At 47.2% G+C, this 24,819-nt stretch overlaps 1 protein-coding gene across 9 annotated transcripts in view; it reads right to left on the reverse strand.

Annotated features, from left to right (window-relative positions):
• The window catches only part of herc1 (HECT and RLD domain containing E3 ubiquitin protein ligase family member 1), a 47,004-nt gene extending 22,185 nt beyond the window's left edge, over positions 1–24,819 (reverse strand). For 5 of the 9 annotated variants that reach the window (XM_023332946.1, XM_023332948.1, XM_023332945.1 and 2 more), the window contains exons 1-32: positions 23,366–23,479; positions 19,631–20,607; positions 18,853–18,948; positions 18,571–18,765; positions 17,939–18,250; positions 16,751–16,847; positions 16,331–16,474; positions 16,120–16,247; positions 15,492–15,636; positions 15,127–15,298; positions 14,623–14,757; positions 14,385–14,550; positions 13,956–14,081; positions 13,639–13,854; positions 12,872–13,024; positions 12,669–12,801; positions 12,390–12,581; positions 11,156–11,380; positions 10,913–11,086; positions 10,731–10,845; positions 10,543–10,666; positions 9,828–9,999; positions 8,230–8,581; positions 5,101–5,221; positions 4,913–4,964; positions 4,520–4,791; positions 3,480–3,695; positions 3,283–3,403; positions 2,134–2,371; positions 1,886–2,058; positions 271–426; positions 88–194 (exon numbers count right to left, since the gene is read on the reverse strand). In XM_023332946.1, the coding sequence (XP_023188714.1) occupies positions 88–194; positions 271–426; positions 1,886–2,058; positions 2,134–2,371; positions 3,283–3,403; positions 3,480–3,695; positions 4,520–4,791; positions 4,913–4,964; positions 5,101–5,221; positions 8,230–8,581; positions 9,828–9,999; positions 10,543–10,666; positions 10,731–10,845; positions 10,913–11,086; positions 11,156–11,380; positions 12,390–12,581; positions 12,669–12,801; positions 12,872–13,024; positions 13,639–13,854; positions 13,956–14,081; positions 14,385–14,550; positions 14,623–14,757; positions 15,127–15,298; positions 15,492–15,636; positions 16,120–16,247; positions 16,331–16,474; positions 16,751–16,847; positions 17,939–18,250; positions 18,571–18,765; positions 18,853–18,948; positions 19,631–20,581 (5,979 nt within the window). In that variant the 5' untranslated portion in view covers positions 20,582–20,607; positions 23,366–23,479. Of the gene's footprint in view, positions 1–87; positions 195–270; positions 427–1,885; positions 2,059–2,133; positions 2,372–3,282; positions 3,404–3,479; positions 3,696–4,519; positions 4,792–4,912; positions 4,965–5,100; positions 5,222–8,229; positions 8,582–9,827; positions 10,000–10,542; positions 10,667–10,730; positions 10,846–10,912; positions 11,087–11,155; positions 11,381–12,389; positions 12,582–12,668; positions 12,802–12,871; positions 13,025–13,638; positions 13,855–13,955; positions 14,082–14,384; positions 14,551–14,622; positions 14,758–15,126; positions 15,299–15,491; positions 15,637–16,119; positions 16,248–16,330; positions 16,475–16,750; positions 16,848–17,938; positions 18,251–18,570; positions 18,766–18,852; positions 18,949–19,630; positions 20,608–23,365; positions 23,480–24,675 lie in introns of those variants that run through there. The other 4 variants (XM_023332950.1, XM_023332944.1, XM_023332943.1 and 1 more) reach the window with 3 other exon arrangements.

Here is a 24,819-nt window from a genome sequence, read left to right on the forward strand (position 1 = left end):
AAGAGCAATGACAGAAACAGAAAGAAGCAAACAGGCAGAACTGTAAAACCGTAGCTTCAGGAAGTGCTGCTCAGGTGCGCCCCCTACCTGGGTCAGCTGGTCGTCCTCCATGTTGGCCTCGCAGGCCGGCAGGACGGCCTCTAGCACATGCAGGGCCAGCAGGCGGGTTCTCATGTTCCCCACCAGAGGAATGCCTGCAACATTTTACATCTGTTAACATCCCCATCTGACCCGTCGACTACACTCACCTGCTACCTGCAGAGGGCGCACCTGAGCAGCACTTCTGAGCGGCGATGTTCAGCAGAACCTCGGTCCATTTGGGGGACGCCATCTTGGACTGGATGGCCTTGGAGGAGACCACCCTGCGGAGGAAGACCAGGAAGTCCCCGAGGTGGAGCTCCGCGGTGTGCTGCTTCCGGATTAAAGCTGAACAACGAAAACGTTGAGCCATTACACAACCCGGAGGAAAACCAACAATCTGGAGACGATCTGCTCTCATCCGACTGCAGGACGGTCATCAACGGGAACCAAAACTCTCCAGGTGACGTCCAACCTGAGACCATACTCCAGTTTTTACCTAAACCTGTAGACCAGTGTTTCCCAACCCTGGTCCTCCAGACTCACTGCCCTGCATGTTTTAGGTATTTTCTTGCTTCAGTCCAGCTGATTTCAATTGATGACTGATTAACAGGCGTTTATTGAACTGCAATCAGTTGAATCAGGACATTAAAGCAGGAAACCTAAAACATGCAGGCCAGTGGGCCTTGAGGACCAGGCCTGGGAAACACTTCAGGTTCTGAGCTGCTGCTGGTTTCAGCATCTTCTACTGGCATGATTAGCTTTAGCGAATCATTTTTATCTCCCAATAAAAGTTCAGAAGAATCAGCCGACTTGAGTCTCCTTTATCAAAAAATGCAGGGTTTTGAATTTTTAATATTTGGTGATCGTGGCGTGATGATTAAAGGGCCAGTATCATGCAAGACTGACTTTTCTGAGCTTTCCATCATGTTATAATGTTTTTCCCTCATAAAAAATAAACCTGGAGTGTTGATTTCATTCTTTCATGTTTAATAATCCTTTAATCTCCATGGCAACCATTCAGTCGTGGAAAACGCCTGGGTGGACCTAGCTCCGCCTTCGCGGGACAGTTCCTCCCCACTCAGCTCCTTCAGAGCAGCCAGCAGCAATTAGCAAACACCTGGTGGAACTGCTGAGTTACTTCTCAGAGCTGGTAAGAACATTGCTAAAGGGCTAATAGAGAAGCCATGTTGATATGACTCTTCCTGAAGGCGGAGTTTCAGAAAAAGCAGGAGCTTCTTAAAGAGACAGAGACCCAATTTTAAGGGGTTAAATTGCAAAGTCAAATTTCTCTTAAGACATATTTGATATAAAAGTCATTTTTATAACAATTGAAGGTAATTAAGTGACTTGACTGTTATAAAATGTGTGCATAGAAATTACATAATCCTGTTCCTTTAAGGGAGATGTTGAACAGATTAAGTTATTTGGTAGCAGAGTGTTTTAGGCTGTTTTTCTCCAGGACAAAAGGTGAGATCAGACTTTTTCTTGTTATTTAAGCCTTAAAAATAACTGGCACAGATGCTTAATGACTGCTTTTATCTGACAAAAATAATGTTAAATGCAGTTATGTTAAATTTCAGCAGACCTTTGTGTAACGGTCAAATGTTGGTTGAATTATATTTGACCAAACCTGAGACTGACACTGGTTGTGTTACTAGAACAAGACGTGTAAAGGTGAGAGAAATGGATCCGGAGGGATTTCTGTGTCTGTTATTGTTTTGTGTTGTTTACATAAAAAACTGAATTCAGAGGCAGACGGAGACGTGGATGTGGGTCAGGATTGGAGCTAGATGCTAAAGCTAACCTCTGAAGTCCTTCTTGTCAGAGTCGAGGGAGTCATCCGTCTTGGAGTCGTCCAGGTCCTTCCCTGCCGCCAGCCGGCTGCCTCCTGCCTGGGCCAGCAGGTTCTTCAGCTGGCTGCACAGCAGGTCCAGCAGCGCATGCACCACCTTGGGACTCAGCTTGTCGGCGTACGTCCTGCAGAGACAGACAGGCCGCTGGGTTAGAGGCGCTCTGGGCCCCGGAGGCGCTGCGGCGCTGTGGCGGCATTACCCGGTGCTGATGGCCAGGATCTGCAGCAGGCGGGTGGAGGCCACCTTCAGGGCGGTGCTAAGCTGAGACACACCCGGCTTCTGCAGCAGCTGCAGCGGCTGGCCCAGCATCGTTTCGGTGCCGCAGAGCTGCGACAGCACATTGAGGAGGCCGCTGGAGATGGCAAGGGACACGTCCACAGGCTGGTAGCGCACGCTGAGTGCAAACACCGTCACCAGCAGGAGGCGCTGCTGGGCTTCTGTAACGGAGGAGGAAGCAGTTTCATGAGGCCTGGTCCACATGAAGCTGGGGATTTTTAAAGTAAATTAATCTCATCCACACCTTTAAGGAAAGTGTTCATACAACACTGTGTTTAAACATGCCGAGCCCATAGGGGGCAGTGTAGCGCCAAGATCTGTCAGCTAATCGCAAGCCTTCAAAACCACCACCACTTCCTGTTAGGAGCCAAACATGGTGCCAGGAGGTTTAGGTAGAACTACTTTTAAATACCGTTAGAAAATAAAGTTAATAAAACATGAAACGATGTCGACTGGGAATCATGTCAGTGTGTGGATGTTTAACGAAACACTGAGTTCATTTAAATCAATCCTAAAAGTCACCTGTTGGTTTTAAACCATAATAAATGGAGCATTGATCAACATATTTGATCTGTATTGATTATTTTGATGATGCAACTCAACAAAATTAAATGTTTGTTTCTCAAACTGTCGACTGTATGATGTTTTCAGGACTTTTTATTTTTGTGTTTTTATCATGTAAAGCACTTTAACTGCCTTTGAGCTCCAAGTGATTTTTCTCCTTAGCAGCTCAACATGTTGTATTTATACAAAATCAAGTAAAAGTCTGAACCATCTCTGACAGCAGCCATCTTTCCTCCTCTGCATGGCAAACAGCAGCAATGTGATGTCATCGCTGCATTATCTGTTGCAGGCTGAAATGCGTTTGCCTCTAAACCTCTGGTTTTTGGTGCAAATGCTAAACCGGAGAATTTGCAAAACTTCACGTTAATAGGAGGTTTTATTATCAGGATTGTTTTAGTGATATTAAACGGAGGCTATGTGTTGATGAAACTGTCAGATATCTGGGTATGTGTGGATAAATCCGGTTCAGACACCAGCTGTGTGTGGAAAAGCAGGAGGGCGTCGGTACCGATGTGGTGCTTGTTGGCCTGCAGGGCGCGCTCCAGAGTCACCGATAGCTGCTGGTAGATCTTATGGACGGCCGTCTGGATCTCCACCTGCAGGCTCCGCTTGGCCGCTTTGATCCCATCCTGCAGCACAAACGTGCCAGTCAGAACCGGACCACAGAACCGGACCAGAGCTCTTCCTCCTCCTCCTCGTCCTCACCTGGTAGTGGTGCAGCTGCACGCTTTCCCTCTTCAGGCCGCCGCTGCCCACGGTGCCGAGGCCGAAGCATCCAGCCAGGAACTGCAGCCGGACCGAGGTGAGCAGGGAGGAGGACTGGAAGGCGCCACCCGTCCGCTCGGCGCCGCCCTGCTGGCTGTCCTTCTCTTCCATGCCGGAGATCAGCACCACGATCTGGTGCAGCGCCTCCAACCGCAGCTGCAACCACAGTGACATGATGAAGCAGAAACCGGAACTTTAAACTGTTTAAAACCGGGACAGAGGAACAAGCAGCCTGGATGCTTTCTGATCATCACCGGACGTCAAAGAACCAAACAGTAAAACCTTAAATATAAATGAGTAACTTATTGTTTTCTGCTTTAATGTGTTTCAGACAAAGAAAGGATCTGTATCGTCTTAATATTAGAAGCATTTATAATTAAATTAATAATAACAAAATAAAAGCATATTTTGAAATGGAAACAAATTAAAAAGTAAATAAAATTACAACAAAAACGAAACCAAAATATTACAAGAATAAAAACTTAAAATTTTAAAATGGAATCAAAATAAAGTGTGAAGTAATATTTTTATTTTGGCCTCTTGTTTTTAAAATAGTCAATAAATGCATAAGTTGTTATTTTACAAAGCCTTTATACTTGTAGATGCATTTTTATTCTGTTTTTAATTTCTTTTCATTCAGAAAATTTCAAAAAGTAGAATAAAGATATGATACAAAACATATTTTATACAAAAAAAATTATTTAGTAAATATTTTTGAATTTGTTTTATTTAATTAAAAACATTTTTAAGTAGAAAACAAATCGCATATTTTTTACATATTTTTTCTATTTAGAATTTTTACTTCAATACAATTTATTTAAAAATTTTTTTAAATTAAAAGGACTTAAATGTCCACGGCTCTCCTGGGTTACTGTCGTCCTTTCTGTTGGTTTTACTGTTTTTGTTTTTATCGTGCTGTTCGTTCGTTGTTTTATAAATAAAGTTGCGTTGAGGATGAATGTGCGTCTTCGCCGCCTCACCTCCGCCCTGCTCTGCTGCTGCTCCATGGCCAAGATGGCGGCCTGCGGGTTGGTGGACATGCCCTCCTCGGGCTCCTTGAAGGCGGGCGCCAGGCCCACGTCGCCGCTGATGAAGCTCACCATGTTGTCGATGAGGGCGTGGACGCCCAGCGAGCGGCTCAGGTCCAGGTCCGACTCCCCGTAGGAGTGGGCCGAGCCGTAGCTGCGCTGCCGGCTGAGCTTGGACCGGAACCAGGACTCCGCCAGCGAGTCGGGGGAGCTGTGGAGCATTCCTGGAAGGAAGAGGAGGAGACGATGAAGAACCAGAGCATCACTCCACTGATGGGACGGGGGGACAGATGAACCATGACAACAACCAGCAGCTTCTCCTCCTCTCTGTCTCCACATTAGTACCTCTCTTCTTCTGGGAGCAGGCCAGGTCCAGATCCACGTTCCTGCGTCCGCTCTGCAGCAGAAAATACACACAGCTTTCAGCTCAGGACCCAGGGGACACTAGGGCCCAGGGGACACCAGGGCACAGGGGACACCAGGACCCAGGGGACACTAGGGCCCAGGGGAATGTGGGGGTGGAGCTTCTTTACCAGGCCGTAGCTCTCCTCGTCGGACTCGGGCTGGGACAGGTCCGACTCGCTGCGGGACTTGATGAGCCGGTAGCTGGGGCTGCTCTGCACCGAGCGGCTCTCTGCACTCAGACTCTCACTCCTGGAAGCAGAATTATTTCCCTCTATTTATTAAAAATAAATGTGTAGTCATATAATTACACATATTTTAGATTACCGTATTTTCTGCACTACAGGGCGCACCTAAAAACCTTCAATTTTCTCAAAAGCCGACAGTGTGCCTTAAAATCCGGTGCGCCTTATATATGGACCAATATTGAGCCACAACAGGTCTCGGAACTACGGTAAGCAGCCGCCGACTTCATTTTCCCCCGTAGAAGAAGAAGCGCGCGGTGCATTCTGGGATATATGACTGAGCGAAGCGTGCCATTTCCATGTGCATTTGTGTAAAGACCCCAAAATGGCTCCTAAGAAAAGACACGTTTACGAGCCAGAGTTCAAACTCAAGGAGATCAGTCACGCAAAAGAACATGGGAATAGAGCAGCAGCGAGAGAATTTAATATTAATGAATCAATGGTGCGGAAGTGGAGGAAGCAAGAAGATGACCTGCGCCAAGTAAAAAAGACTAAAAAGAGTTTCCGAGGGAACAAAGCGAGATGGCTACAGTTGGAGGACAAACTCGAACAGTTGGTTGTTGAACAGAGAGCAGCAAGTAGAAGTGTCAGTACAATCACTGAATGAAGGCAACAGTGCTAGCACGCAAACTTAACATTAACGAATTTAGAGGCGGTCCTTCTTGGTGCTTTAGGTTTATGAAAAGACGTAATCTCTCCATCCGCACACGAACTACTGTTTCACAGCAACTGCCAGAAGACTACCAAGAAAGGTTGGCCACTTTCCGCGCATACTGCAACAACAATATTACTGAAAAAAAGATCCGGCCAGAGCACATCATTAACATGGACGAGGTTCCACTCACCTTTGATATTCCTGTGAACCGCACTGTGGATAAAACGGAAACACGTACGGTAAATGTTCGCACCACAGGGAACGAGAAGTCATCCTTCACTGTACTTCTTGCTTGCCAGGCTAACGGCCAGAAACTTCCACCCATGGTTATTTTCAAGAGGAAGACCTTGCCAAAAGAAAACTTTCCAGCCGGCGTCGTCATCAAAGCTAACTCGAAGGGATGGATGGATGAAGAAAAGATGAGTGAGTGGTTGAGAGAAATTTACGTGAAGAGACCGGGTGGCTTTTTTCACACAGCTCCGTCCCTATTGATCTACGACTCCATGCGCTCCCATATCCCCGATGGTGTCAAAAAACAAGTGAAGCACACTAATTCAGTACTCGCCGTCATTCCGGGTAGATTGACAAAAGAATTCCAGCCGCTAGATATCGGTGTCAACAGGGCATTCAAAGCTAGACTGCGAACTGCGTGGGAACAGTGGATGACAGAAGGCGAACACACGTTCACCAAGACACGGAGACAGCGCCGGACGACATACGCCACTATCTGCCAGTGGATCGTAAATACCTGGGCTGATATATCATTCTCAACTGTGGTCTGAGCTTTCAGGAAGGCAGGAATTGTCACTGAACCGCTAGACAACAGCAGCGACACTGACTCGATTAATGAGGACTTTGACGAAGCGGAGCCGGGCATGTTGGATGCCGCATTAGCCCAACTGTTTAATTCGGACACTGAAGAAGAAGAATTCGAGGGATTCGTGGATGAGTAATGAATTAATAAAGTGAGCTTTGCATGTTTATTTTGTGTGTTTACAGCTGAACTGCTGTTTACAGTTTACAGCTACGTCACTGACTCGGGGAAAATAATAAAACAGCTGTTTTTTCATTTTGGGAGTTAACGGAATTGTCTGGTTTGTAATCTATTAATAAAGTTTGACTGACGTATCGGACTGTTTTGTTTACATTCCCTTTAGCGCAGCTCCATCTAATGGATGCATAACGTAACCCCAGCCTCTACTGTAGCGTCTATTCTATCAACACATTCTCACTCCCGATTCGTAGTTGGGACGATTTCTGACCATGAGTCGCATATTAAGCAACAACTTGGGCAGGGTCCTTCAGCGTCACATGTTGACGATTTGGGAAGTTTTTTGTTTTTTTTTCCATTTTTTCTCCAAAGAGTTTTTGCGGCGCTAGCGGCTCGTATTTTTTCTACAGTAGGCAGACAGGAAGGAGGGTGAGGAGAGGGGGGAAGACATGCGGTAAAGGTCGTCGGGACCGGGAGTCAAACCCTCGACGTCCACGTCGAGGACTAAGGCCTCCAAACATGGGGCGCGCTAACCCCCTGCGCCACCACAGCACGCCCCGACGATTTGGGAAGGTTACGTGTTTTACGTGGATTATTAACGCGAAGGGTTCTCGCAACCGCTGCCGAACCTTCAAAACCCTTACGGTAAGGCATAGGGTAAAAGCCCTCGCGTCACATATTGACACGAAAGTGGTACCCCGCGTGTCAATATGTGACGAGGACAGACCATCCCATGCGTCAATATATGACGACTTGGGAGTGAGAATGGGTTGATTCTATGCGCCTTATAATGCGGTGCGCCATATATATGAAAAAAGTTTTAAAATAGGCCATTCATTGAAGGTGCGCCTTATAATGCGGTGCGCCTTATAGTGTGGAAAATACGGTAAATTTATTGTACAAAATTGATTAAAATGTATAAAACTGTACATTATTTAATTACATTTGAAGGTGCATTTATTTATTTCATGATATATATATTTTTTATTTAATGCACACCATTAAATAAAAAATATATCATGAAATGAATTAAATCATTAAATAATTTACATCATGATATGTATATATTATTTACGTAATTTTGTCCCTTTTGGCCCTCCATACACCTTCCCACCATGATTCTGCAAATCATTTCTCGACCTCCTGCAAGGTGTCTTGCGACCCCCTGTCGGCCCTGCCCCCCTCTTTGGGAACCCCGCCTTAGCAAGTTACATTCTGGGAATTTTAGTTTTTCTGCTGCACTTGTAGTTCTGGAGTTCTGCAGGGTTCTGTGCTTGAAACCAACAACGTTTCACTTCAATTTGCATCCAGGAAGTTAATTTACTGCATGCATCATCCCCATCATCACCTGGCTCCCACCCCGCCGTACCTGGTCATGAAGCTCAGACAGTCCTGTGTTCCGGCGGCCGACTGGGTCGGGCCGTCCTCCTGGTTCTGCTTGCCCAGCTCTCCCAGAACCGGGCTGACCCCCAGCAGCAGCAGGGCGCAGCGGTGGATGACCGAGTTGCAGGCGGCCGTGTACAGGTCCTGGCCCTCCGGGAGCCCCGCGCTGCCCCGCCGCTCCTCCTGCGACTGCGCCGCCTCCTCCTCCTCCCCAGATCCCGACGCTGTCGCTGCGCTGCGGGACGCCGACCCGGAGCCCAGGCCCGTCCCGCTGCTGGCCCTCTCCCGGTCCCGGCTCCGAGCCACCTCCCGCGCTGAGAGGAAACATTGAAAGATTTCTGCGTTGTGCATCGAGCACAAGCACACAGACACAGACGGATGCAGGGTTAGAGTGTGAGCAGCCTGGAGACTTCAGCAGTTAAGACAAAAAGCTGCAGAGCGTCTCAGAGCCACCACTACAAACGGTTTAAACATTTAGTGTCGAGACGCACCGATCCACTGCTTTCACTTCTGATACCGATATCTGAGGTTTAGCATCAGCCGATACCGATCCAATACAAAAACAGCTGAAGTGACTTAAAACTTTTTATTTTATTTAACACAGACATAAATGTATAGAATGATAAATGTATTTGCCAACTCTGCACCAGTACAGCTCTAGTTATAAATGCATTTATAACTTCATTAAAACATGTGGAACAACTTTAATCTGTTCCATCGGTGTAGTTATGAGCCAAACCGCCAATAGAAAATAAACTGTGTGAAAAACTGCAACAAACCTTCTGCCACATGATTCAGAAAGTTAATTTATCAATAATAAATATAATGTGGCTCAAACACAATGTCACCGATACCCAATCTAGAATTCCTTTCTACAGATTTTATTATTTTGTTTTCTTCTGTAATATTGTTAATTTACCAAAATAAAGTGAAATGTTTCCATGTCGGAACGATACAGACTAGAGGTGTGCCGATCGATCGGCCACTGATCATAATCAGCCGATTTCTGTGAAAAAGTTTCTGATCGGTGATCGATCACTGTCTCTTGTCGCCATTGAACCGTCTGGTGGTAATATTTCACCGACGGAGCGCCGCTCAACCTCCACCAGACAGGGAACTCTCTCACCGAACAGCTGCTCAGAGCTGCAGCAAGTAACTTAAATTTGTTTTTGATATGTACTAAAATACGTCTATTATGTCTAAATTAGGTGAATTTATGCCAGATAATTTTTCCATTTTGCCAGATAACATGGTATCATTTATACCTAAAGCGAAAATTAACAGCCATTCCTGGCGATAACCAGAGATCAATGATCGGCAGAGAGTGGTGATCAGCAGAAATCGGCGTCATGGGTTATCGGTATCGGAAACAAAGAACCTGATCGGAACATCTCTAACTTGGAAACACTGAAAAGTTTTGATCCAGACCTAAAATCTGATCATCTTCATCCCAGCAGACAGATTCCACTTCCTGGGACCAGAACAAGAAGAAGTGAAGAACCAGCATGTTGGACCAGATCAGGTCCAGATCTGGATCAGAACGTTTCTGGACAGGAAGCGGCTGGGCTGGAGGGCTGTACTTACTTCCTGCTGTCATGACTTCGTGCTCCCGGTCCTCTTCCTCCTCGTCCTGATCCTGGTGCCCGTCTTCCCGCTCGCGGTCGGCCCGCTCCTCTAGCTCCGCCTCCTCGTCGATGGTGCGGGTGAACGAGTTCTCCTGGGGGTCCATGTCCAGCGAGTCCTGGTTGTCCGAGATCTGCACCACAACGTTAGACTCTGCTTTTATTTTGGAATACATCATCGACTTCCTGTCAGACAGCTCCTCTTCCCCCGCCTTTCTGAGAGCAGCGCCCCCTAAAGGAGGAACTCGGCCGGCATGGAAGTCTGTTTCTGATCAGATTTTAATTCAAAGCTTCAACAACTTGCAGTTATGATCAGAATTATGAAATGATCTGAAATTTAAATATTTAGAGATCAGCAAAACTAACAACTGATATCAAAACAAATCAGAGAACAAAATCAATACAAAGAGGAGAAAAAGTCAAAATATTATGAGAACAAAGTGTTAATATAATGAATATAAAGTTGTACTAAAACCAGAATGAAGTCAAACTTTTAGGAATTAATTCATAAGTGGAAATAATACGAGAATTTATAAAAATACGACAAGTTAAAATAAAACAACAACAAAGTAGCAGCTCTTAATAAATGAAACTTTCTATTTCTCAGAGAACTGGGAGTAAACTGGGAGTGAACTGGGAGTGAACTGGGAGAGAACTGGGAGAGAACTGGGACTGACCCGCCTCTCTCGGGATGAAGACCGGGTCTGGATGAAGTCCAGGTTCTTGCAGGCCAGCAGGCGGTTCCGGACCTTGTAGACGCTGCGGTAAACTTCGGCCAGAGACTTGGATGGCTGGTACCTGCTGGGAAGGCAGAGTCAGCGGCGGAGGACAGGAGAGCGGGGTGAAAGGTCAGGGGTTGGCTCACCTGCCCTCGCCGCAGGCGGGGCCCAGCAGGCCGCTGTGCTTCAGCAGCGCGGCCAGGCAGAACCTGGACACGGTGTCCAGCAGGGACTCGTTGTTCAGAGACGCGTTGTCCCAGTCTGCAACGGGAGACACAGCAGTCAGGCCCAGTTCTGGTTCTGCTTTGGTTCTGGTTGTGGGTCAGACCTTTGCTGATGGCGTAGTCCTGCATGTTGATCCAGAGGCTGTTGGCGGGTTCTTTGGAGGAGCCCAGCGCCAGGTCCAGCAGGACGCTGAGGTCGGGGCGCAGCGGCCGGTCAAGAGGCTTCTGCTCCTCGTTCCCTGACACCGCCGCCTCCAGCAGCGAGCTGATGACCCAATCTGCAGGGAGAGCGCAGTCAGAACCACACAGAACCACATAGAATGTCTGGCGGGCCGGCCGGCTGGTACCGAGCTGCGGGATGTCCGTCTCTAGGCCGTTGCTGAACAGCGGCGTTTTCAGCCAGTAGGCGGCGTGGTTCTCCTCCGGCGAGGCGGCGGCGCCCTGCAGCATCCCGCCCAGGCAGCGGCCCACCAGCAGCGCCGCGGTACGCTCCAGGTCCACCAGCCACACCCAGCACAGCGCCGCCGCCGGCAGCGCCAGGCCTGAGGCCGGCTCGGCCAGGTCCGAAGCGCCTGGAGGGGTGGGAAGGATCCGGTTACCAGGCGGCTCTGGTTCTGACCCGATGGGTCACAACAAAGAATCCACTGGCAGCCCCGCAGCATGATGCTGCTCCCACCGTGCTTCACAGCAGGTGGTCTGTCCCATCGACTAACAGCTGGCAGGTTTCATCTCTGAATTTTATTTCTCAGAATTTGGACTTGATACTCAGATTTTTTTTTATTTAGTTTTTTTTTAATTCAGACGTTAATCTGAGAATTCAGAGCAGAAAGAATTCTCTGACCCTGTGTTCGGGTAAATTTCCCCTCAAAAAATTTATTTTACATATTTTCTAGAGTAAAACTTGGAAAGTTTTCGAATTTTGGAATTTATCCGTTTCAAAAGGCAACTTTTTTTTTTTTACTTTTCAAGCTGAGAAACTTTCCATGTTTTTTCTAGAAAATTTCTGAGATTAATTTTAAAATTCAGAAATCTTTGGTGGAATATTTTTCTTTCTTCAGTGGCGATAGGGGCTGTAATTCAGACTGTAATATGAATTTTTTACGTCATAATTCTGACACCAAAGCAGATGGTCAGCTGGGAGCGTCCAGCTTCAGGTCATATTTTACGTAGGGATGCACCGATTTATCAACAACAATTTCCTTAATTGTGGGAGATCAGTGATCAGCTGATAGTTTAACGTGAAGCCGATCCGATCTACATCAGCAAAGGTCTGAAAAGATTTGCCTGCTAGCCCCGCCCACCAGGTCATGTCTGCATGGTTACCAACTCAGCGACTTTCTTGCTATATTTAGCAACATTTCAGACAAAAAAAATTGTCCAAAGTCGGAATCAGCAGGTTAGATTATTTAAAGATCGGTAATTGGTGACCAGCCAGAAATCTGCAATCGGTGCATCCCTACTTTTATGCCAGAATTCTCTTGTTTGTTTGGTTTTTCTTGATTTACTGGAAGGCCATATTTCTTAAAGTGTGTTTTGTCCGGGGCCCGGCCCCCGCAGTCTGAGCATTTCACGTCAGCTGACCGTGCAGCGGCCACTGCAGCTCCTGGTCCTCCAGCGGCGCGGCGGCCGGCAGCAGCCTGTTGAGGCGGTCCAGAGGGGGCAGCAGGTCTAGCAGGTGGCTCAGCAGCGGCCTCACCACCGCCACCGGCAGCAGCAGCAGCGAGTTGACGATCTGACACAGCATGCTGCCTGCTGCTGACACATAGATCACATCTGGAGAGCAGAGGGGAGATCGGTGACATGTGGGCCGAAGGGGCGGGGTCGAGGGGGCGGGGTCGAGGTCGAGGCGGCGGCGCTCACCCTGCAGCTTCTCCCGGATGCTGCCGTTCCCGGAGCTGTCCTGGATCAGAGCGGCGGAGCGGGAGAAAATGTCGGTGGCGTGGGGCAGCAGCAGCTGCAGGTGCTTGTGGAGCAGCGCCACGCTGCTGGAGTTCTGCAGGAGACACGCAGCGGGTCAGACGGGTCCGGTTCATCGGGCCCGGCTCGACCGGAGGCGGCGTTACCTCGGTGACGGCGTTGATGTGGCAGTAGGCCAGCAACTGCTTCTGCAGGGAGCACAGCAGCTGGTGCAGGTGAGCCGGCTGGCTGCTGTCCGACGACGAGGCGCGCTGCTGCAGCTTGTCGCTGTTCTTCTCCAGTTCGCCCAGCGCTTGGTCCTGCAGAGAACGGAGAACAGAACCGCTGTGACCCGACGGGTTCTTCTTTTCTCACTGCACAGCCAGCGGGGCGGTCTGCCTGGACCCTGCTGCGTGTTGCGGTGAGGATCTCAAAGCTAAATGTAACGTTCTGCAGGGACAGACCGACTCCACGTTGAAACAGAAAAACATACCGGGTCAGAATTCTAGGACTCAAAAAGTGTTTTTTGAATTTATCACCACATGAAGCTTCTAAAAGTCATTTTGCTGCTCATTAAAAGGAAACAACCTGTTTGTAAAGATGCAGTTTAGTTTTAGAAACGCCAGTAAGGACAGATGTGAGCAGGAAGCTGAGATCTGATGAATTTTCTGCTAGAAAACAAAAAATATTTACATTTTCTCTAGAAGGCGACATCAGATGAAGACGAAAACGATTCCGATTCAAACATACAATGAAAAACTGACATGCAGAAAAGGATTCACAGTGCAGAGCTGAATAATCTCTCAGTTCAATCAATGAAATGCTCTCCTGATAGCCAGGAACAGGAAGCGATTGGCTCTGCCAGGAAACACGGCAGCGGGAGAAAATGGCGGTTTGTGGCTCTCTACAGGATCGATAACGGGGATGGGCTCACCGTGTAAAAGCCCAGGTTCCTGAGCAGCGTCTTCATCAGGATCTCAGCTAAGTGAGTGTCAGGGTGGGAGCTGCCACCGCCGTAGCCGGGGTCCGGAGCGAAGGCGGGGCCCGGGGCCGGAGCGTCGGGGCCGTCGGCCGGAGCGCTGTAGCCCAGCAGCGAGGCCACGTGGGTGTGATCCTGCAGGCTGGTCAGGATGATGTCCAGCTGCATCCTCTGAGGAACAAAACCGCTTTATTTCACTTCCTGTTCAGATTAATAACCAATGCAACATGGGAGGAAGCTGTATCACAGCAGCAGGTGGGGGTGGGGCGTACCTGTCCTTTGGAGAGACTCTCCCATCTGTCAGGTCCCTGAGGCAGTAGGGAGTGGAGCAGCTCCATCCTCTCCCTCAGAGGAGGCAGCAGCATGGTGGCGCCCACCGACAGGGTCTCGATCACCGCCTGGTGGGAAACAGAGCAGATTAACGTAAACACAGAGCAGATTAACGTAAACACAGAGCAGGTTAACGTAAACACAGAGCAGGTTAAAATAAACACAGAGCAAGTTAACGTAAACACAGAGCAGGTTAAGGTAAACCAGCTCAGATTAAAGATAGTTTAATCTAACTGGCAGATTAAGAAATATCTCCATGTTTTCTGGCTCTGGTTGTGAGACTCGTGCTCTGGTCTGCAGTAGCGGCCTGCTGAGTGTCACTATGAGGTTAAGCTGATTTTACGTTAACCGTCTCCATGGTCACCACTGACCTCCTGGATCTCGTCCGGCACCGAGGCGTCCATCAACCTGAACAGCAGGTTCCTGAGCGGCCTGGCCTGCCGACCCAGAATACTGGTGGCCACGCCCCCAGCCAGGGCCAGAGCCAGGTGATTGGATAAGAGGCGAAGGCACAGCTTGAGGAAGTTATGGTGTTCCCTGTAAAGACAGAAAAACGTTCACTCTGCTTCTGCTCGCAGCGTCTGGACCCCAGCGGTCTGAGCGGCTCACCTGGACGAGGGGAAGGGCAGCGGAGGAACGTCGCTGTTGATGCCGTCGCAGTAGCGCTCCAGGAAGGAGCGCAGGTGGGAGAAGGTGCTTTCCTCCAGGTCGACGCAGTATGGCCGGTGCCAGGCCACCACCTGCCTGCAGAGACACGGAGAGGAAGCAGCAGATCAGCTGAGGCGTCGTCTCTTAGCATTAGCCTAGCCTCGCTAACGGTCAGGTAAACGTGAAGCGTCTCTCAGGCTGCATGTCTGGACGTGTTTCATGTTTATTAAGTTATTCTCAGATATAACGAGGTCGCCATGGTAACGAGGCTGCCACGGTAACCATAATGACCATGGGTATAAAGGAAGAAAAGAAGAATGAAAGGAAGGAATAAAACCTACAGCTCTGAACCCGATGATCACCTGTCCAGCAGGTAACCAGGTGTAGCTCAGCCATTGGTTGGTGTGTGATGACATCATCAGCCTGCTCAGCCATTGGTCAGTGTGCTGTGACATCATGGCTCACCTGTCTCTGGGCAGGGCGGTCCAGGCCAGGCTGTGGGACGTCCCGGCTGAGATCTGCTGGATGGCGACTCCGTCCAGACCGACTACCTTCTTGGGTTTGGTGATGGGGCCGGTGGAGTTGCCCTGGCCGCATTGTCCCATGGAGTTGTTGCCCCAGGCGTACACCTCGTTGTCTAGGCAACCGCCAGGTGAGAGTAAAACAGGTGGAAAGAGTTAACGTGAAGTCAGGACTCAGAGTTCAGTTTGCTGTTACATCAGACCTCAAACAGAGTCAGCATTTAACCAGAGAGTCAACAACGAGACCTGAGCAGCACCGACCCGACCCGACCCGGTCCGACCCACAGAGAGCAGAGATAAGCGGCGTACCGTGGGACAGGGCCAGGCAGTGGCTGTCCCCGATGGAGACGTCCACCACCCTGGTGGTTGCCAGCTCCTCAATCAGTTTGGGCCGCAGCGCCGTGGCCTCGGAGGAGCCGCAGCCCAGGCAGGCGCCGCAGCCCCAGGCGAACACCTGGACACACAAAGGAGGATAGAAACGGGTCAGAACCACCTGGAAACTAACGTCCCAACGGACCGGAAATGATTCATCAAACACTGATTTCTGCTTCAGCTTTAAACTTTCTGATGCGTTTCTGTCCAGTCAGACGTAAAAAACCGACTTCAGGATTCAATCAGATTTCCAATAAACTCATTTATTTCACTTCAAAATCTGATTTCTAACAAGAAACAAGAGTAAAGAATGATGCAGAATGTCTAAAAAAACAGAATCAGGAGCAAAAATCAGGAAAAGATCAAAATAAAACTAGTCCACTATAAAGATAGCTTTAACACAGAGGCCAAAGGTCAAAGACTCATTCTGGTTGCACTTTGAAAGCAGTCAGCTGTTTTTGTGCAGCTCCTGCTGACATCTGATTGGCTGAGAGTTCGGCCTGCGTAACTTCCGGGTCATGTAAAGAGTGGGACGTCTCCTGAGGGACCGTCCCAGAGGTCCTACCTGTCCAGTGGAGGTCAGAGCCAGAGACGACTGGCTGCCTGCACACACTTTCCTGATGAACATGCCCTGCAGCGCCTCCACCACTTTGGGCTTGTAGACTCTGTTGGTGTCGCCGTGCCCCAGTTTTCCTGCAGGAGGACAAACAGAAAAGAAGCTCAGCACCAAAAACAGCCAGAGAAACCCGACTCCTGTTTGGGTTTCTGGGCCTCACCGTTGTCTCCTCCTCCGAAGGACCAGACGGTGCGGCCATCTTTGGACAGGGCGATGGTGTGGGAGCTCCCGCAGGAAACCTCGCCAACGTTGCTGATGTCTTTCACCAGAGTGGGAATGTTGCGGCTGTTGCTGTCCCCGTGTCCTGCATGAGGACGGGATGTCAGACCCAACGCAAGAATGAAAAACTCAAAGGAAACGCTTTTCTCTTCCACACCAATAAACTCTGACAAAGCCGGATTTTTATCTGTCATGTTTATGTTGGCAGCTGAACATGTGACCCATTTATAGCAAGATTAGCAACAAAAACAGCAAAACACAGCTACTAATATACAAACAAGGACGAAGAAAAATGTATATTTTTGAAGTTTTATTAAAAACGGAGAGCATAGCCAGATCAGATACTGGAACATCAACTCACCTAATCTCCCAAAATCTCCTTCCCCCCAGGTGTAGAGCTCGCCGTCCTCACTGACAGCAGCGCTGTGTCTGTAGCCGGCAGACACACACACGACCACCTGACACACACACCCACACACACACCAGGTTATTAGCAAAAGCTGCTAACTTTGAAAATATTTAGAACAATTATCTTCCCCTAAATTAATTTATCCAGATAAATTTTAAAGCGCTAATTTAACATAAAACATGGACGCTCCAAACCTAAAACTGTTGTCACATCTTCTCTGAAAAAGAAATAATCCATAGACTTTAATATATCTAAAAGATATTGCACATGCAGAAGCAAAGACGAGAAAGTTTCTAAACTATGAAAACATTGTGTTTTTCATTTTGCTTGTATTTTAAACATGGAGGACAAGATCAACATTTCCTAAATTTTGAAGAAAGCCTAAATAAAGCAGTTTTTGTTTTATAAAGGCAAAAATAAAACAAAGATAGACAAGCTTAAAATAAATAAGCAAAAGTGGGTAATATAATACTTCTTCTTGGACTGGCCTAATGAACTGTCTAATCAGAGTTCAGATCCCCTAAAAAGCCAAATATCAAAATTAATTACATTTTTTTGTCAACATATCAAATCATAATGGCAATTTGTGCTTAATGCGCCTCCTGAGGACTGATCTGGTGCAACAGTCGATGGGTTATAACCACTAGAGGGCGCACTTCCATAGCTCCGCAAACAGCAGCGCTAATTATTCAGTTAGCATTTTAGCACTTTTGCTAACTTTGAAAACCTCCTTTGATTCCTTCAAATTAATTTTTACAGATAAATTATAAAGCACTAATTTACTTGTCGGTTTCATAAACGTTCAGCTGAATAAACTTCAACATCGGTGTTGACGTTTTGGTTATCAGCTGTTTTCTTCCTGTAGTTTATATTCATGCTCTTATTTTGAAGGGGGTGAAGTCTGATTACACAGCAGTTTCGTTTCCAACAAATTGGATGTTTTTCACAAAGTTTTTTGTTTAAAACTAAGAACTGATGAAGATCTGTGGAATCAGGGTGGAAAACAAAGCGAGTAGATTTGAAAACTTTGGTGACCTATAACCAGAAACCACCAGGCGGCTCTGATCTGGAACGACTCTTTGTTTGTTTGTAATGGAGAACGTTTTTAAGTTCAGGCTGCGGCGGCGGGTTGAAGCCTACCTTCCCCTGCAGCGGCCCCTGGATAAGTTTGGGGTATTTCTGGGTGGAGCTGTTGCCGTGTCCCAGCTTGCCGTAGTCGCCGTCGCCCCAGCTGAAGACCTCGCCCTCCGTGGTGAAGGCCAGCGTGTGGCCGTCCGAGCCCTTCGACGATGACACCTTTTTGATGGCTCGGTGGGGTTCAAAGGTCAGCTTCTTGAGCGTGGATTGGTTGTTGGAGTCCCCCAGGCCCAGACGGCCATAGCTGCCTTTCCCGCAGGCCCGGACCGAGCCGTCGGACGAAATCACGAAGGTGCAGTACTGACCCGCCTCGATCTGCAGGGAGACGCCGGAAACATGGAACTGAAATGATCAGAGCTTCAAAAAGACAACCACGAGTTCTCAGATCATAAATACTGAGAAATACTGAAAATCAGCAGGAAAACATGGAAGATACATTCGATGCTTCCTGTGGTGTGTCGCCATGACAACCACCAGCCACAATCAACGTCTCCAAACTCATAGCAGGAACTTTTTCCGGATTTAACGCCGTTATATTTATAGATCCCGAGATTCTGCAAATAAATTCTGAAACCAGACGGAATTTTCCTGCTCCTCCTCCTCCTGCTGCTCCTCCTCCTCCTCCTCCTCCTCACCGTCTGGGCGTCGGCGAAGCTAGCGGCCAGTTTGGGCTGCAGGATCTTCTCCTGGGTTCCCTCCACCAGCTGGTGGCTGCTGTTGCTGCCCCACACGTAAACCTCGCAGGTCTCCGAGACGACCGGCGCCTCGCCCGTCTGGATGCTGTCGGGGCTGACGCAGGTGCGGGAGTAGTCCGACGCCATTCGGCACACCTGGAGCACGAAGAGGCGTGCGGACGGGAAACATTTTTAAAATGTTGTATGAAGATGAGCAGAGTAAAGGAGCGTTGGAGGTCTCACCTCCTCGAACAGGCAGAGCGCCGCCTCGTACAGCGAGCAGAGGCCGTCCGGGGTCCTGCTGGGCTCCCTCCACTGGCTGCGGTCTGCTGTGGAGCCCTGACACCAACAAACACACCCGTCACCATGGAAACCACCAAACTGCCTGATAACTGAGAAATCTAACAGGAACCTTCACACATTTCCGACTTGTTAGTCTCAGGAAAACCTTGGGAGTTTGTTAAACAATCTAACGGCTTCATTAAGGCCTCCTTTAGTTACTCTATGCAGAAATAACTACATATCTAAAAAATAATATTTCTAATGATTCCACTAAATATCAAGATTATAAAGCTCTTTAGCGTTAGCTTCTGATAAATATTATGTCGGTTTATCGCTTTGCAGTTAGTGGAACTAGACTCGATGATTTCAGAGCTAGCATGGCTAGCAGTAACCTCCACAGGAAGTGACATTTTCAAAACTTAGATTTGGTGTCAGCATACTTCCTTTAAGCTCCTGAAAAAGAGAAAAACTCACTCAAGAAATTTTGACTGATCATTTGTGTAAGTGTGTGATTATTATTTGTGTATTTATTAATAAATTCTTCCTAGATTGATTTGTCATCACTACTTTATGCATATTTTTTCATAAACTCTTGATCTGTAGAGTAAATAATTTCCCCTGATTGATTGTAAATAAAAGTAAACACGGATGTCAATAACTATAATTTCTCAGACAATAATCCTCAGATTTTTCCCTAAATGATTGTTTTCGACCAGGTGAAGCGCTCTTCCTCTCTTACCAAGGAGCGCCTCATCTGCATCAGGATGTTCATGAAGCAGTCGTATCCCATCAGCCCCTCCTGGCAGTGCGGCGCTGCGTTCTTCTCCATGGCGCTGACCACGGCCGACGCTGCCAGCGCCATCTCGATCCACTCCAGCAGGTAGCGCAGCGAGCCCCTCTGGGACGCCAGCCCCAGCAGCAGCTCCGAGGCCAGCCGCCGGCCCAAGATGTCTGCCCCGGAGTTGGGCATGGTGACACCCTTCAGGAAGGTCGTGACCTGGGCCAGGCAGTCCAGGCCCATCGGCGGGATCTTGCTCTCGTTGGCCAGGGACAGCGGCGGCAGCGAACTCACCACGTCGATGGCCGTGTGGATCACGTCGTTGCATAAGTTGATGCCGCCGCCCGGCGCTCCGCCGGGGCCGGGCGGCGGCGGCATCATCCAGCTCTGGCGCAGCAGAGCGAACAGCAGGCTGAGGCCGGTGCGGACGCCCATCTCGATGAGGGCGTCGGTGCTGGAGCGCGGCCGCTCGCTGATAGCGTGTGGGTCGGCGGCGCCGGCGCTGCTCTCCGGGGAGTGCTGCTGCTGCTTCACCTTACCCTTGTCGTGGTATTTGTTGGAGAGCGCGTAGAAGACGCGCTGCAGCACCAGGACACGCTTCCGCAGCGCGGCGGCGAAGGGTGAGTCGGAGCACACCATCTTGGCCAGGGCCAGCTGGCTGCCCAGCAGCGCGTCCAGGTAATGCTCCTGCTCATCGCTGGACAGCGACTCGCGCTCGAAGTCCGGCAGCTGCGGGCCCTTGAGGCACAGCACCTGCTGCGGCAGCAGCACCGCCTCCTTGTTGGCCAGCAGCTTGGCGTAGAGCGCCGACACGCCGTCCCGCGTGGCGATGGACTCGCTGTCCTCCGTGATCCACGAGCTGTTCAGGTGCTCCAGCCATTTGAGTTTCACCGGGGGTATCATCAGCGCCATGGCTGCTCACTCTGGAGCCATCCGACCTGCAGACACAGCAGCAACCATCAACCTGATCCATTACAGCAGTGGTTCTTCTGGGCCCCCTTATGGATTACAATAAAATCCCCATAATAGAATAAATAAATAAATCAACTGGACACACATGGTTCAACCAGACATAAACCTTTACACACATTTTGATTTCAAACTCCACTGAAGTTTATTTCACACTTCAGGTCGCGACAAAACAAACTACAAACATCTTTACAGTGAAACACTTTTGTGTAACTTTTTCTTTCATTCATCCATACTGCTTCCCGCGTCCCCCTGTAATGGCACTGCGCCCCCTCCAGGGGGCGCGCCCCACACTTTGGGAACCACTGCATTACAGGAAGGTGACTGATCAGAGGGAGCGAACATTTATCACCAAACTTTGTGGAACTATTAGAACAACAAAACTGCTGAACTAGTAATTACTTCTTTTTAGGCCCGTTTGTGATGCTCTTCTTTAGTCACATCGAGAAGTTTTATTTGTTTCACTAAACAGTAAATTCATTTAATCACATTTTCAGTTGCTGATATGTAATTATATTCTCAAATAAATGGACAAATGACTGAAACTAAATCTCAACATATTTCCAATACTTTGTCATTATTCCACTAATGACAAAAAATTACATTTCGCAATTCCTGTGTTCCTATTGAATGAGAAAACAATCACACAGAAATAAGTTTGTTCACGTGAAAAGTCATAAACATCACGCCGCACTGTCATCCTCCCGCTGCTTCCTGTCTTCTTCTTTGTCATTTCTGATTTCATGACTCCTGATGCCACAAAACTGTTTCCACTGCAGCTTTGTGAAATAAACTAATTTTGATACGGGCAAAATAAACCCCCTCATCCTATCGCAAAAATATTTGACGAAAAACGTATGTTTTTTCAAAGTTGGTGTTTTTCCACCAATAAATTAAGCTAATTTATTTTCTTAATTGAAATTTGCACAATTCTACGATCAATTTGCACTGTCCATCGTGTTAAAAGCTACTATGGATAGCTGTTAACACAATTTATCACAATAAATGATGAATGATGACAGAAACGTTCTCATCGCTTCCTGAATAAACAATGAAACTTTCCGTTTACGCTGTAAACAGAAAACCTTTTTTTAGGTTTGTCAACAGAAAACTTTCATTTCCCAGCAGCTTCACTCAGAGTCCGGCTCAGTGCTGCAGGACAAAGGTTTCTGTTTCTGACCAGAGGTCAAAGGTCAGGTAGCGCTGGACTGCAGAACAGCATTTTAATAAATCTGCCTTCTACAGCAGAAACCTCACCATACACGGAAAAATTTAGGAAATAAAGACATTTATTCAGAAAAAAAACTATAGAAATTAGTAATGAAACGATTAATCATGATTGACTGATTATTAAAGAAAAAGTCAACTAATTTAGTAAATGATTAATTGTTAACTGCAGTGTAAAAACTCAAAAATAAAGGCCATTTAATCCAAAACTGTACAAAAAATATAAACATTTAAGATGAAAAATAAACCTTTGTGTGTAAATGTTTTCAACCAACGGCTCCAGTGGCAGTTTTAGCTTCACATTCTGTAAAATCTGAGATTACTCTTATTTGATTATTAGTTAATCCATATAATCAATCCCAGATCACTCCTACACTGTATTGATGAGATTTTCACATATTGATGTTCGAAGGATTTTTAGCTGCAGATGCAAATGTTCAAGATTTAACTAAAGGAATGTTGTTATTGACATTTAGAGTTTTTAATTTAAAAAATAATTATTTGTATTTTATAAGATAAAATTAAATGGTTAAATGAAAAATCTGTAAAATGTGACCATTTTTTTTATCCAATTAATCGATTAATTATCTGAATAATAAGGAGAAAAGGAGTGTGAATATTGTACCAAAGCATTAGTAAAGGTCATTTAAGACCTTTATTGATTTTTAACAAAATAATTCACCCTCCTGCTAAGAAGAAAATGGTTGAAGACCAATGTGAGGAGCACAGCGCCCAGTTTAAGGTGTTGGCTTGGCCTCTTCATCCAGTCATCTGTCTCTGGGATTTATTTGTTGTTAAGGTTTTTCTTTCCCAGACAGCAGCTGAGGAAGGATCCGCCAGAGCGCTGAAGGCTCTGGGAGGAAAACGCTGGCAGGAAGCTGATTATGCAACACCAGTGCCAGGGTTAGGTCAGAGATCTGAGTACGTTCTGCTCCTGGTGCACCTTCTTCTTCTTTTCACCGGTAACATCCGTCGGTTCTCCCACATTTCTCATTTTCCCGCAGGTTTTGTTGCGACATCTACTTTCACATTTCCGCAGATGTGCGTCTGATTTCCAGCTACTCCCCAACAAACTGAAAATCCCTCATAAACACAGAAACACATCCATGTCTAACAGCAATTCATCTGCATCTCGGTTCTGGTTCAGGTAGGAACCCATGACCCGGCTGAGCAGCGTCCAGAACCAGGGTTCCTCTGACTAGCATAACTAACAGTTGCACAAATCTGACAGCTCCGAGCCAGACTGGTTCCCAGTACAGACCTGCTGTCTGCCCACTGGCGCTACCAGCCTCTCTGGGTTCTGTTGAGAACCAGAACGGTACCAGTTTGTTGACAGTTTGCTCTTTAACGGAACCAAGCATAAGAGTTTTAACCAACTGCTGCTGCTAACGGTAGCTAGCTGCTTCACATTAAAACAGGCGGAACACAGAAAGAAAACAGCCAAACAGAGAGGTGACACCTTTCAGTGGAGCTCAAATAAAATGATTTAAAATACGTTACCAGCATGCAGACCGGTCCAAAGTTTTCCACCTTATGAAAGCAGACCTTTTTGGGTCACAGTTAGCCTGGTTATCTGCTGCATCACAGCAGCGCTGAGCCGAGCTAACAGCGGCTGCTAACGGCTAACAGCCGAAGCTGAAGTTGGCTTCCGACTGTCAATAAAGGGCCACACCGGTATTTTTTTAATTTAATTTTTACTTCAATTGGATTGAAAAAGCCTTTATCCCCACGTTAATGAAATGTTGTCGTAAGTAATATTATTAGAGTATTTCCAGAGAGTTGTTGTGGATGGTGATGCTGTGGGCAGGAAGGAAGAGTTGCAGCATCTCATGTTTGCATGATGCTAACAGCTCAAAATCTGGGCAGTAGAGACAATATTCCACAATGACATGCACTGGGTGACACCAGCGGTTGTTGACAAGCTCTGCTAATCCATCTCATCATTTGCTTTTGCTGCTCTTCTTTAAATTTCTCTCTGGTTGTATGGTCAGAGGAAGAGATGTTGGAGTAGGGGATAAGATCCTGCATCAATGTTCCACTAAACGCTGTAATAAATGTAAAACTCTGGTCTTATTTTGGGCTTCAAGTTCATCCAGTTTATTTGCCAGAGATCTCCTATTTTCCATTATGGTACAGGGAAAAGCCTCCTTTTCAACTACTCCAGGATTTGGGGTCAAAGTCCAAGTATTATTTGAAATGCTAACAGCTGCTCCCAGTTGTAAAAGCAATACATTGTTTGCATTATAACAACTGTTGGAAGTTTGCATATTTAATATGACAATCATAAACTGTGTGCTTCAGGTTAGGGTTAATTAGCTAATCTATTTTAAAAGACAATGCTTTTTATTGGCTCTGGTTTAAAAACATAAATCTACATAAATTTAGTCAGATTTGTTGAGACACAGGAAGTTCATAGATGTTAAATGAGAACATTTATTCTGGGTTATGTCAAAGGTTTCATTTTCTTTCATTGTTTTCTTTTTAAAAAAATCTGGTTTTCATTTTGATACTCTAAAGATTAGACTAGATTTTATTTATTTATTTTTTACTTACCCAGATACACTTACATATTAAAAACTAAATGTATCTCTTTGTCTGGGCGAGGTTGTCAAAAATACCTCTAAAATTCTTCTTTCTTACGGTTTAACAAATAAAGTAAACCTTTCCAGATCACAGGCTGCTGCATCCTAAGTGTACAAAGAAGCGTCACCGCAGATCCTTCTTCCAGCTAACAGCAGCAAAAACAGCGGAGCAGCCCGTTACTGCAGCACCAAATCGGAAGCCAACTTCCGACACTAAAGCTCACTCACCGTGGGGTAAAAGGCCTCCTCCTCCTCCTCTTCCTCTTCCTCTTCTGTGTGTGAAGTTTACACAACAAGCCGGCTGAGCTTCATCTCACACTGGCAGCAGCAGCGGCAGCAGCAGCTCGGTCTCTGATAAGGTCTCCGCCTCTC

This window comes from Xiphophorus maculatus, chromosome 4, assembly GCF_002775205.1.
Source record: "Xiphophorus maculatus strain JP 163 A chromosome 4, X_maculatus-5.0-male, whole genome shotgun sequence".
Classification (NCBI taxonomy): Eukaryota; Metazoa; Chordata; class Actinopteri; order Cyprinodontiformes; family Poeciliidae; genus Xiphophorus; species Xiphophorus maculatus.